The sequence below is a fragment of the Labrus bergylta genome, chromosome 1 (genome assembly GCF_963930695.1).
Source record: "Labrus bergylta chromosome 1, fLabBer1.1, whole genome shotgun sequence".
Classification (NCBI taxonomy): domain Eukaryota; kingdom Metazoa; phylum Chordata; class Actinopteri; order Labriformes; family Labridae; genus Labrus; species Labrus bergylta.
In genome coordinates this window covers 24,311,032-24,325,546 of record NC_089195.1, presented here as the reverse complement: position 1 = coordinate 24,325,546, position 14,515 = coordinate 24,311,032, and the positions used below count along the sequence as shown (strand labels likewise).

Genomic DNA, 14,515 nt, shown 5'->3' with positions numbered 1-14,515 from the left:
ACCAAATTGTTGCTGATCGGTAGTCAAACCAGAGACGAGTGCGATGAGGACTTAAGCATCTCTATACAAGGCGTCTGCTCTACTGTGCAAAACCAGCGCACTTCCCTCCATGTGTTTCTTTGATATATCATAGAGTGGATAGTGTAAAGGTGTAAATTCTGTTGTTCAAATGATTCCAAGGAAACTGAAAATTAAAACTCTTGCTTCACATGTGAAGACTTTTGCTCAATACTTAACTTATTAGTGGAAGACTTGAATGTAACACACATGAGTTTGTTTATGCCTTTGCTGGATCAATATCATCCAATTAAATTCTTAGCAACATTGTGATCCGGATCTCACAATTTTCAACCAGCTGTACTTATATCTGTGCCCTTTTAAGGTATATTTGAACTTTGATGTTTAGTTTGAAGCAGTTTATCACCTTCCTTTCACACGGAGCAATAATGGAAGACTTGTAAATCCCCCAGCAGCCCTCCAACATATATAAATGTCACACACATAACCACACACACACACACTAACTCTGACCTTTATCAATGCCGCTGAGCCACTCCTCTGCAGTCAAAGCAGGCCTGTTACTAGCTGTCATTGGGTAGATGTCTTCTTGGTACGACTCCGACTGGAAACAGGCACACAAACACACAAACACACAAACACACAAACAAGCCACCATCAGTCAGACAGATCTATTCACAACATATACTTCGTTGTATTCCCTGGTGTCAATAGTACATGTGAGGCATCTCATTTGACTCTCACCCTGCGCGGTACAATCATGGAAAGTGGCTCAATTAAACTCTTGATTGTCACCAGTTTGTAGAACCTGAACACTTCACAGGAGCTCACGTCAAGACCTCTCTTTGGCATCACACCTGGAGGAAGACAAACACACACACAAGTCAGTTTTACTCTGGTACACACAAAACACTTGCTCTGCTGCATTACTCTGCTATACTATGTCTTTAGCACCTTTTCATATATTTGGGCATGAGGGCGGTAAAGTGTTACTGTGTAATAAAAGTGCATTGACTGATGGAGATATAGTAACATTTCAAGAGACGACACTGAAACTGAGTCGGGTGTTCGGTAATTTCACGACGTGATACAAAAGAATACAATACTTTTCAATTCTTTTAAAAAGTGTTTTTTTATACACTTTAAAGACATTCAAATCTTGTATCAAACACAGATACAATTTGACGTTGCACTGCTGCTAATCCAGGTGAAGACTGCACAGGGCCACACCCACCCTGAAAACAGGTTCAGGAACGTGTTCACTAAATATTTTACAGGCTCTTTAACTTTTAAACACCATCTGACTTCAAACAGATGAAGTGTTGAAATGTTGGCCTCAGGTGGGATTTGAACCCAGGCCGCCCAGGACTATAGCCTCTTTACATGGGGCACAGACCTTTACCACTCATCCACCAGCGCCCCGTCACAGGATATTTTAGCTTCGCCTATACGATACTTTTGCTCACACTGTGCAAAGCATAAACAGAATTATTTCAGAAAAAAACATGAAGTAACATTTTCTAATTTGACTTGAACATTTTATAAAGGTTGTACTTGCGAATACACTTGCCTTATAATGTTTTTATTAATTATGAAAATGTCTATCATAATTAAGCTATACATGTTAATCATTTGGTGTATATATATCATAATCTAAACAAAACGTCCTCTTTAATAAAGGATCAAATTAATAAATAAGTGCATTTACATCTTAAAGAGTTTTTACATGTTTGAACCATCACACAGATTTATATTTTAGAGAATGTCTTTAAACCTACAATTGTGTACTCAGTCGTTGTTGTTTTTTTGCAGTATATGAAAGCTCCACATTCTTCCAGCTTCCTGAACGTGACACAGTATGGGGCTTGTATCGCAGATATATTTCTTTAGCTTGTCACAAGAGCTGCTGCTGATCAGTTCTGTAAGAAAATGAATCAGCGGTGTCTTGTTTCTAAACATGTTCCATTCACCTACGTCCATGTGTTGTAAAACATGGTCGCCTGGGTTAGTCTGCAAGATAGGTGTGCACGCTTTTTTGTCACTTAACATGATCCACTACTTGGCTTTTATCAGCTGGTTTTGCTATTCAAATATAGCAGGCTTATTTGCACAGCAGCTTTGCTTACAGGTGCAGGAGAGTCAGAGCAGCCCGAAGGGCAGGAAGAGCCTCGAAACAGTGAACAACAACCACGTTTTACACACATTCAAGAAAGGAAATATGCATAGAGAAACATACTGGGGTTTGAAATAGTCAAAAAAGATATAGTATAAGTGTGTGTTTCTTACCAAGTCCTTTCTGAGGTAGGTTGGAGCGGTATTCTGTCAGGAACTGGATATATGGTTTTTCGGAGCTGATCTCATAGTACCTTATATTTCCATCCCCCTAACAGAGACACAAGGGAAGTCTTAGTGACGTCAGTAAATGGTGTTTTGTGCATGAATACAGGGACACTTTGTGGTTACTTTGACAGTACCTTCCCAGCGATGTAGAGCATGTGTGTGTCAGGGTCGTAGAAAGGAAAAAGGACTCCTGACGAACCATCCAGGTTCTCTTGTAACAAAGGCACAGATAGATCGTCCTGCAAACACACACACAAATTAAAAACAACAAAAAAAAACACACACACACCCCACAAAATCCCTCATATCAAAACACTCAAGTCATTTAAATCCACTGCTGTATGAGAAGCACTCTACAGCGCTGAATTAAAAAACATTGAGTGCTCAATCCCTAAGCTGTGCGCCAGCTGTAATCTCCCACGCACGATACACGCTCTCACGAATCAAAAACACATCAGCTTGCCGTTACTACTGACTGGAGATGTGTGACTGATTCAAGGATTCATGTGACAATAACATAATCAAGAAGGAAACACATCTAGCTGTGCTTAAAAACACAGGCGCAACAAGATCTGACAGCAACGGCTGGTTTAACCTCTTCTCCTAACTGTCCACTAGATGGCAGCGTTTAGGATTTCCTGCTCCTAGAGAGTAGAGTGAACACCTTTGAGTTCGGACAGAAGAAATACAACAAGCAGTATAAATACATACTTTTAGCTGCATAATGTGACTTTATGTTGTCAGACTTTTTTTTTTTTGCATTTTCTTTAAATGCTGCTTTTGACAGCAAGCTGGTTGCAGCAGATTTTTGACTATTAATGAGTCTGATTCAACTCGATGTATCTTCCTGTGAAGAAAAATGTTCTCTCTTATTTCCAAGTGCTTACTCATGGTGGATTAATGTTTGGACTCTCTATATAATATAACAAATGGTGATGTCTAGTGCTGCTTGTTATGTTTTGTGTCATGATGTGATAACTTTTGTTGTGATTTGACAATGTATAAATACAAGTTAAAAATGCTTGATTGATTGACATCCAGTCCATGTATTTTTACAGAATACATTTTTTTCCTTGACTTATAAAAAGTATGGGTGTATGATATAGTCATCAATTCATAGGACTGGTTCACATGACAGAATTTCCACATGTAGACACCTGCTCCAGCACCATTCACTGAATACAACCATGACATTTGAATCAAAGCTGGTGGTAATGGTACCTTTGAGCAGAGATATTTTTGATACCAACAATGACTCTGCTGCTGCGCTCACCTGATCCCACAGAGAGATCTGTCGATGATTCCAGCGTGACGTGCCTGTAGTGAGCAGCATCTTCAGGTTCCCCAGCATCAACACCTTGCTGGCTTTGTGCGTTTTACAGTTGCCTTCCTGCAAAAAAAAAAAAAAACACAAAAAACAACACACATCACAAACCAAGCAGTATGCATGTTCAATATTTAACATGAAAAGAGTCAGGCTTAAAGAATATATGGATGGATTTTTTTCACAATAAGAGCTGGATTCTACAAAAGGTTCCTGCTTATTTGTCAGGAAAGTGTAGTGAGCGCAGACTAATGTAAAGGGTGTTGACCCTAGAGGTCGGGAGAGTTATGCTCCGAACCTGCAGAGGACAGAGGTGTCAGTTTTGGCTGTGAGGTGCTGAATGAGAGTCTGAGCTGGGAGGGGAACTTATGCAATGTTGGCTGAGATCTTATTTTATACTTTAACTGAGGCTTCAGGCTGTTTTCTTTTGACGCTCTATTGATTTTCACCGTAGAACTCCATTGTCCAATCTAGTTTGGAGTTTACTGTTAATTTAAAAAAAGATCACTGTAGAGAGGAACTTGTTGAGTCAATACAGATATTCTACTGATTATTAAAGAGATTCCTATAAACAAAGGTTCAGCTACATAACACTTGTGCTACTAATAAATTAACTATCTCTTTTTTTGTTGTTTAATTAGTCATTACTTAATATTTTAAAAAAAAAGCCTTGATAGATTTGGGGTTTTCTCAATCACATGAATATTTCGAATAAGTTAGATTAAATATTACATACTGTGAGATCAACAAAGAATTCTTTTTTCAGATGAATTCTCTAAAAAAAGAAAACTTAACACAAGGTGACCAAACCCCCGCACTACTCAAAGCCTTACCTGCAGAAGGTTTCCTGAACGCAGCTCTATGAGTCGGACCTTCCGGTCCTTGCAGGTGGTGGCTAACAGGCAGCCGTCTGTGCTGAAAGACATGGAGAGGATGACGTCTGGGTGAAGGCTGATTGTCCGCACTGGGTTCTTAATCACCTGCTCCGGACAGTCCAGGTTCCAGATCATCAGCTGCAGGTGACAGGCACACAAAGAAATACGATTTAATTAAACAAACAGCTGAAATCACAGGTAGTATTAGTAACAACCTATTTACTTAATTCAAGTTTCAAATGATAACATACTATGTTTTTTTTAAAACTTCAAATAAATAGTTTTTTAATTTAAAATCACTAACAGTTTTTTATATGGAGAGTCCTATTAGTTAAACTTAAAAGGTGTCGAGTGTGGAAACAGTTTAAATGCTCTCAGACAATCCAAAAAACATTACATGTTTTTTCATTTAAAAATAACTGACAGTATATTTCACAGTAGGTCCTTAGTCCTCATGTGTTCTGAAGTTTGCTTTTTGTGTGTGGCTGTCCTGGGGTCAGTGTGTGTTTGTTTGTGTTACCTGGTAGTCGTAGGCTGTGCTGAGCAGGATGTTGTTAGCGGTCGGATGCCACTCGATGAGGCCCACCCTGCGACTGTGACCCTGAAGCTCCTTCCACGGTACTGTCAGGTTCTTCAGTACTCCATGAGGAGGGATCTCCCACACTTTCACCTGTGGACCCACACATGTACAGCTGTTAACTGTAATCAATTCTTTCTCTCGACTGTAACCTATTAATCAAAGTACTGTAGGCCTTATTAAGTATAAATGTATGCACTTTTTTTTTAAATTTAAATTTCTACTTCTTTGATTACCAGAGTGAAATGTTATTCTTTTGACTTCCTTTACAATAATGAAATATTTTTGCGCACTAAAACCATGAAAAAGTTTGAATACAGTTGAATATAAAGCTACGCAATATGTTTGATATCAAGTACTAAATCCTTGACTTTCAGGCACTAGTTTGGCTCAGTAGGAAGAGCTGGCGTCCCATTTACAGAGGTGGGAGCCCTCATCGCAAGTTCAATTCCAGGTCCTTTTAAGCGTGAACAATAACAAACTAATGATACTTTAAATAACCATAATGGTATAACCCTAACATGAGTCATTCTTGTGCAATGACTACATTGACTTTTAATACATTAAGCCCGCCTTCTCGTTATAATTATATTCTTTTACTTAGGTTTCTCAAATACATGAACATGCAAGTTCAAAATAAAACTATAGACAAACATCTCTTATCTGTAATCTATTTAAATAAACAAAAAGAAGAAAACCATGAAAGTAAATTAACACAGCCGCAGGGCACACTTTGTACAACTATTCTTCAGGAGGTAAAACCTGTTGACTCTTCCTTTCGCTTTCTGTGTTCGGAGGTTTGTTCGGAGTCTTTCTGCCAGCTCAGAGCTGAAGAATGCGAGGAATGACTTCAAGCTCTTCTTCAAGGCTAAACGCAAAGGCTGTAAAATTATCTCCTTGCTGCTACATGCTCATATTCTACAGAGAAATGATAAGAAGTGAGTGAACCCGTTTCAGAAATGCAGTTAGTCAGAACAAACCGTGGTGTCCTCGGAGCACGAGGCGATGCAGTAGTCGTTGAAGGGATTCCATTTGATGTCCAACACGTTTCCTCTGTGGCCTGAAACTTTGGGGTGGTGAGGGTCCACCTTCCCTGTCTGATGCACAAAATGAAACTCAAATGAAGGACATAATAGATAAACTAAATAGGCAAAGTTTGTAGATATATTTATTTTCTGACATAGTGCCATCACTGGTTGCTAGATAAGCAGCTACAGCAGGTAAGTAAGCTAAGTTAGCTTAGCACTGGAAAATCTTGCTAATACTGTTGAAAACTGCAAACTTATACCCTCTAAGTTACAGGTATTATTATAATTTTTTTAGGCTGTGCAGAAACCAACAGGTGGAGAGCAGGCTGATTTTTGCAACAAGATTAAAAAAAAAACAAAAAAAAACACAATTCAAGAAAAGAGGGAGTGTCGTGAGTGATAACAAAGCCGTGAATCAGAGGCATTAAACACTGCATTCTCAGAGCGATAACAGGTACTTTATCGAACACAAATAAACACAAGCAAACCTCCACACAACCCTGCATGAAGGTGCAAGATTTAGTTTGAATGCAGCTGAAACCAAGCTTCAAGGACATTCCAGTTCATCGTGCCTTTATCTACACAGGACGTGTCAATCTGTTGAGATTAAGGAGACGTGACCCTGCTTGGATGCACTGAGAAACTCTTCCCATTAAACAGTTCAACCTGAAGGTGTATTCCCACTAAGTGTTCATGACACACGCTCTGGTATTCAATGATCCTTACACAAGGGAGAAGTCGCTGAAGATTTTCTGCCTCAACACGACTGCAATTATGCTTTTTGTGCGAACAGAACCTTCCTCATACTGACACACACGCCTGTGCAGGTGAGGTGATGTAACATTTACCTGTGCTGCAAGCAAACCTCAAGAAGAACATAGCACATATTGTTCCCGTATTTATGTCTATTAACTACTTTCTCCGCAGAACAATATAGCTTTATCTGTAAGCACACAAACAAGGATGAGATGTAAAAGAAACTATGAGAGGGTGGAAGTGCTGAAGTTTCACTTTTTTTGAGAAGTTCAAAGGAGGGGGAGAGAGGAGGGTTAAAGATGAGTTATGTCATTCCTTAGCTGGTATGCAATCCCTGCCCATGCCAGGCGGATGGCTATATTTCACTGAGACGTTTTATAAAGATGAGGGCAGATGGAGGAAGAGGGAAAAGAAGGAAGAGTTTGATGAACTGTCTTTGGCTGTAAATTTATCCCAGCACAGGAGAGAGGAGGTCTGACGGAGTTTATCTGAGAGGTGACTGTTTGTTACTGATTACACCAGTGGATGTGACAAAAGGCATAAATAGTGTCCAGAAGAGTGTTTGATTAATAATGTTTTAGATAAGGGGGGAGATAAAGGAGAATAATGAGGAGGGGGAAAAAAAAGACCACATGCAATGTTTAGGTTGTGGTGGATGAGCTGTTGGGGGGGGATTCCTGTTATGGCTTCCTGCTTTTGGCTCCACTGTTGCTGGCCAAATTATAATCTGAGAGGAGAGCTGTCTTTTTCCAGGTGTGCTATGAGTGCATGAGCAAAGAGAGAGAGAGAGAGAGAGAGAGAGAGAGAGAGAGGGAGGAACCATGACAGATACATTGACCAGGCAGCAGGAAGAACTGAGTCCAACATAGACAAAAAGATACTCAAAAAACTCTGAACATTGATTATAATTAGGGAGGGGGGGGGGGCTCTGCTTGAATTTATCACTTCTTCTGACTACAACTCTGGCGTATAAACAGCTCGTGACGTTTTTTTGAGAAAGTGCCCAGACACGAGAACTATTGAGGAGTACCTTCAGTTACATTTTTCTAGTTAATAGGAAGATTCCTAAAGAAACATGCAATCCTATCGTACGCTGAGTCAGTAGCTCTCAGTGTAAAGAAGAATGTTAATGAAGTAAAAGCCCCATAAGTCATCTTGATTTGAGAAAAACCTCTCCTGCATTTGTTGCTAAATGTCTGAAGTGCAACTTATTTTGTGTTTCAGAAGAGAACCTTTAAGAAGGCATTTTATATTTGCACGTAAGACAGGACACCGTTGTGTTACAATGTACTTCATATCTACAAAGAAAACTTCTTTCCAGACAATTTTATTCACTACTGCACATTAAAGGATGAATGTGCGACATTTTACATGTGAATACAGCAGAAATCAAGTATACCCTCTGTAAATGTGTCTCTGAGTCATGACTGTCTACAAAAAGGGAGAAGCTCGAGTCTCGCCAGCTCTATTGTTGTCTGAGCCGTGTTTACATCATGTTTACATGGACGGGACGGCCTTGCGTATAAAGCTGTTCAAGTGAAGGACTAGAGAAAAGAAGCATAACATACTCACTGCTTATTTGAGTGTCACTTAAGTGTTTTTAGATCACAGTCAAAGCGTGCTAACGTTAGTCTAACATTAGCCTGCGAACAACAATGCAGACCACAGACAATTGCAGCTCGAGCAAACTACAATTTTGTCCGCCGCTTGTGCTAATGGTGCTTAATTATGGTGCGTTCTTATTCACAACTCCTTCGTGCGAACGCGAGTGGAGGGGGGGAAGGAGGTGAGTTGCTGGAGGAAAGCGGAGGATTCAAAATAGCGGAGTTGTCTATTTTGAAGTAGAATTCATGGCACAGCTGGTATTTTGGAATGTGTTTTTTTTTTTTGTATAGGCATCTTTATTAGTCTTTTTAGGTGTAGAATCAATTTGCCTGATTTATTTCAAATTAAAATCATCCACCATTAGGAAAAACACCAGACCCAATGAATATTGTGTCCCCTTGTTGAAAAGAAATTCAGATTATAATTCCAAACATATCTAATATCATTTTGAGCAAAGAAGTGCATGCATTACTCTTAAAAAAAACAACAACTTCAGCCGTTTGAAACCTGCCATTAAGGTGGAGGTTACTCACATGATGGATGGTCAGGACCACGAAAGATCCTCCCCCGGCACACTCAGTGATGACCGCCAGGAAACGAGGGTTGACAGTACAGAAGTTGTTGTCCTGGACACTGCGTGTGATTGGCACACCATCGTAGCAGCTCTCTTTGGCGGCAGCCTTACCGAACACGTGGCGAAATTTGGAGCTGCGGTACTGAGGACGCCATGACATCTGAGGGAAGAGAAGAGTGAGGGAGAGAAGAGGGAGTGTCAGTCAAGGAGAATCATCCCTCAGTTATGCTGATGGGGCTTTTTATATACTCCAGGTTCTTTCTGAAGCAAAAAGGACAGAGACATAGAAGAACAGATCAGTTTTCTAAAACATTAGCACAGTGCTCTGGTTCACTCAAAATAAAGACACACCGCTTTATGTACAGAAGTTAAAAAAGCATTTAATATTGTGGACGCATGATACCAAAAAGGACTAGCGCAGGTACTAAAGCATTTGAGACATTGGTCTAAATCAAACCCTGCTATCAAAAAGACGGATTTTTACATAGGTGTAACCGACTTTCGATGCTTCATTTATATTTCTTCCTGAGGAAATTTTAAATTTTTGAATAACAGAAGTTGTTTTTAGGATACAACCATAAAGAAATATTTATTGATTCAATAATTAAAGGTTTTTTTTAAAGATCAGAGAGAAAAACCTGTGACTTCCCAAATCCAGAGTCTGTTTTTAGCAGCTATTCTTAAACCAGTCAATGTATATGTCATTATTTTGAGAGATAAGTGGTTCTGGTCCTCTGGGACCAGGCCCGGCCAGCCAGCATGTCTGCTCTGCTACTCTGTCTGGCTCTCTGCCTGCCTGCTGCATGGTCATTACTTATGAATTAGGGGAGGAGGAGGTTGATGGACAAGATGTTAACGCAAAAAAGAAAATGGACCTAAACAACAACTCATAGAAGACACAGAGAGAGAAGAAGTAAAGTAGGGGATGAAAATATTGCACAGCGGTACAATGACAACAACAGCAGGCACAAAACTAATGACAATATTCTGATTTTTAGAAAGAATATGTCCCCTAAAAACAATTTTAACATTCTCATGATTTAGGCTCAAAGTCCATTCCAGTGTCGGCTAAATCAACAGAATGACATCACAGAGGGTGAAGTAAAAAATAACAGCTTATTGGTCAGCAGGATGCAGGTGTGGCTGCAGCTCTGATACTGAGCATGGACTGAAACAGGAGGAAACATTCGGTAGAACAAAAAGAAGAGAGGACAAAGTGTCAAAGTAACACTCTGGGACTGTGACTATATCCATGACTCCATTAACTCTCTCCCCTCTCAGCTTCTACCCTGAGGCTGTCTAAAGACGCTTTACCCTTACATACAGGAATGTTTTCACCATAGACTGTAAATAAACATGGACAAAGCCTTAGTGACGTCTCCCATTTGATACTGAAGGGAACTTTTGGAGCATGTCGATGGCGGCCGTCTCAAACAAACTTCAGGTTAACCTAATACCATGTGAAGAGCTGGAGCGGTTTCTTGAGCCTCCTGACAAAAAACTACACCGTGCTCGCCTGTCAGTCTGGTCAGCTACACGCCTATACGAATAACTCTATCGTAACATGTATGTTTCTGCTGTAAAAACAGGCATTTTTTTAATTGGGTCTGCATGTGACCTTTTGGGGCTCCTGCAGTCAGCCTCAAGTGGACACTCGAGGAACTGCACGTTTTTGCACCTCTGCATCGGCTTCATTATTCAACACAGGACGCTACGGCTTAGTTTCTACTTCATTAAACTTCTCAGTTTTTTAGAGAGTCAGGCTGCCTCTAAGACACTATCAGTCCACATGAGATTCCTGGCAGTTAATGTGGAAAAGTTTCGCTAGGGGTAGAAAAAAATCTTATTTTTCCTTCATAAGCAAAATACTGACAGGAATCAGCACAAACCATTCAAATTATCTCTTTTTTTAAAAACATTTTTAAATCTAAAATGGAACATAAACACTCGAATATAGAGCAACAACTATCACATTACGACCACTGGTAGATGAGAGGCAAGCCTACCTCTTGTCTCTGCAAAGCTTTCCATGTACATGCAACCCAGATTCTTTTTCCAATAGAGTCAAATTTTTATGTAGTGATTAGGGTTGCTGTTAAGTCAGTTCTTCCCATTGTGTCAAACATCTCCGTTAACGCCTTTGTTGCAATGCATAGCCTCAAAAAAAAGATTTTTATCTCTAGTCTTTAAAAAGAAAAGCTACCTGCTTGGGAAACACAACAAATACACCTATTTAAAGGAAAACTTCCCCAGAGGTTCTTTAAGATGCAAATAAGCCGTGACACAAATAAAGGCAAGAGTGGAATCTAACTTAAAACCCCACACACACCAAAATGATCTGCTAACCTGCTTCATGTTAATACATTTAATGACGTTTTTGACTTCATCGACCAGTCTGTGCACATTGCTGTTGAAGGAGGGACCAAACTGCTAGTTAAGCTACATGGTCTTGTAAACTGCAGCCCATCTGGGTTGATACAATCAGCATTCATGTGCTGCTGAGGCTTACAAGACCAGAGGGAGAGGTTTCCAGGGCTGAAAGCTAAGACATCTTGTCACATCTAAAGCAGGTTGTAATCAGGCCATTGGCAGCTTCCTCTCTGCTGCGTCTTGTAGCAGGTTACACAGCAGGCTGCATGGTGGGCGGCCTGTCACAGAACTGATGACGAAAAACACTATTCGGGCTATTTTTACACCGCTTTCTTGCTGATCAAAAGACAGCCAGGCACGTCCACTGACAGCGGGAAAAAAAATAAAAAATTTATTAACAAAGCCTTTACCACAGGCTTTATGTCTTCTAAAAAAAAACTTTTAGTCGTATTGTCGGAGGGAAATTTATTTTAGTCTGTGACCAGTGAGTCACAGCAGCGACTGCAATAAGGGGGCTGTAAAAGCAGTCATAAAACTAAACTGAAAACACAGATATGACTTTAACAAAAGATATATTGTACATCTGGTGCGGGTAGAGATTTCGTGTGAGTTTATACCTGTATATTGACGTACGTATTTCACCTATTTTCCACCTACAAGCTGTCTTTTAAGCACCTCATAACTCATAAACGTGTATGCTAGCATGCCACTCCTCTCTCTGGAGTGCTGGAGGAGAGAAAGGAGTTCAAAGTTTACTTACTTGTGCAAGCTCAGTTACTTTAGGAAACCTATAATCTGAACACCCTTACCACTCTATCAATACCTGACACCGGTTGTCTGCAAGGACTTTTGTCCCTCTTTTGTTGACAGACTTCATCTAAAATCTGCTACCTATAAAACAAAGTGTGCAGCAGCCCCGCCTCCTCAATCCGCAGATGGGATAAGATGTAATGTTTTGTAAACGCTCCAGGTGAAATTTAAGACCAGGAATGTACAGGTGTGAACACATGCCATGCTAGTGTGGTAAGAGAGTTTAAGTGTATACACATATTCTTTGCGTGCATGTGTGTGCGTGTGTGTGTGTGTGTGTGTGTGTGTGTGTGTGTGTGTGTGTGTGTGTGTGTGTGTGTGTGTGTGTGTGTGTGTGTGTGTGTGTGTGTGTCTGAATGAGAACCTTGTCCCTCTGATATCACACAGAAACCAAAGCTTACAACCTGTTACAACCTCTGTTTGTAACAGGATAAGAGCCAAACAGGTAATCCAATAACTGCTTTAATGCTACAGAGTGTATACATGTGAATGAGTGTGTCACTCTGTGAGTGTGTGTTTGTGTGGGCTACTTTCTGTGTCTCTTTGAGCTTTATCCATGCACGTTATAAACGAGCTGTAAAAGAGTTTTCAAAATAAAGTGAACTTTGCAATTTATGCACAAAAAATATCATCTCTGCTGCTCCTTTGCTAAAGATAAAAACTTTTTATGCATATTTAGCATTAGTGACACATTACAGGTGCATAATGTAGCTCTCATTATGGGTGTATGATGCAATAACTATTCAAGTTATGGTAGAAGCAACAACTCTTTTTCTTATTTTAATCTTAATTCCTCTACTTTGATTCTCTCTCTCTCTCTCGCTCCTATAGTGAGCAACTGTAACGCTATAGTTAGTCCGTGTGATCAATGGAATACTAATTCTGCTTCTAAGGATGTGAATCTCCAGCAGCATTAGAAAGTAAACCTAACTTAACATGACGTCAACTAGCAGGTGTGATTCTACACATTAGTATCAGAGTCAAACATACATGTCATTACTGTAATAATTCTGTCAGTTTTGATTTTAAAAGCTTTCAGACTCCCTGGCATTCACACTTCCACATTCAGATCTCCACATCATGTCACAATAGACCTTTTATTACATGGCTCTGTTTTACGTGCATATTTTTGAACGAGACAAAAGTGAATTAATGATTAACGTATAAAGTAGTCTGGCTGGCAAGCTGAGGAGGATGTGAGTGACAACTATAGACTCCTGGTTGGACGAACACTTTGCTACTTGATCTGCCATTAAATGTGTTATTCTGGAGGATAAAGACGTTTTTGTGTCCAGAGGTTTTCTGTCATTTGTCATTGGCATCTTTGAATCTGTAAGCCATGGTGAAAATGAAAGCTGAGAAATGCTAAAGTTCCATCTCCTCATTTATTACAACTTGAGTCTTCTTTATAGACTAAAGCAATCAGTTACATTATGTCATATTAGCCATGACATCATTGTGCCAATGAAATGAGCTGCTAAGAATAGGAAACAGTGACTTTGTTGGTACAAAACCAGCCAGGAAAGAAACACTTACTGTATTTCGCGGTCTCACACTTATCTTGGCAGGTCTGCTCTTTAATCTGTATATAAAAATAGCTTTAAGACTGTCAGTGGACCAATGCAGAACAAAGATAAATCAGAAAACAAACCAAAACTGAAGTATCTACTGAAGCTTCATGAGGAGCAGGTATAACTTTAAATCACTGCTTTAGCTTTCTATTGGCTCTCCATTAATGAGTGTACACACATCCTGTGTCCTTCAGTGGCTAAAGAACATCCATAAGTCATGAGCAAGACAACAAGAAATAAATCATGGATCTACTTACATACAGAAAGACACACTGTAAAAAGGAGCTAAAACAGCAGAACAGTCTGTGTGATGTTTGCATATCTTTCACAGCAGCAAGATTTATGCCATATTTTCACCAAATACCATTGATATTTGAACCTTTCTTTCTTTTCAGGAAAATGGGCCAATGCACTCAAAGCATGCATTTCAAAGAATCTTTCAAAAGAGAAAGTAGGATGCACTGGATCAAAGTTAAGTCTAATTATCTGTCTACTAGCATGGTTTGGTTCAAACTATGAAAAAAAAAAAAAGATTAAGTCATGTGTTGAATGTTATCCTTTAGTTCCACAGCTGTAAGTGCATGCTCTCACACAGGTTTAATAAACTTTAACATGAGAAACATGTTACCAGGCTTAATGAAACGACCTCATACAGACTGTGATTCAA

The 14,515-nt window shown here is 39.7% G+C and overlaps 1 protein-coding gene across 4 annotated transcripts in view; it reads right to left on the bottom strand.

Moving 5' to 3' along the window:
- coro2aa (coronin 2Aa) overlaps window positions 1-14,515 on the bottom strand; it is a 33,336-nt gene that overhangs the window by 3,105 nt on the left and 15,716 nt on the right. For all 4 annotated transcript variants that reach the window (XM_020628800.3, XM_020628812.2, XM_020628810.2 and 1 more), the window contains 9 exons: window positions 9,057-9,257; window positions 6,115-6,231; window positions 5,078-5,227; window positions 4,516-4,695; window positions 3,632-3,748; window positions 2,493-2,597; window positions 2,305-2,401; window positions 763-875; window positions 532-622 (listed from right to left, as the gene is read on the bottom strand). In XM_020628800.3, the coding sequence (XP_020484456.2) occupies window positions 532-622; window positions 763-875; window positions 2,305-2,401; window positions 2,493-2,597; window positions 3,632-3,748; window positions 4,516-4,695; window positions 5,078-5,227; window positions 6,115-6,231; window positions 9,057-9,257 (1,171 nt within the window). The remainder of the gene's footprint in view (window positions 1-531; window positions 623-762; window positions 876-2,304; window positions 2,402-2,492; window positions 2,598-3,631; window positions 3,749-4,515; window positions 4,696-5,077; window positions 5,228-6,114; window positions 6,232-9,056; window positions 9,258-14,515) is intronic.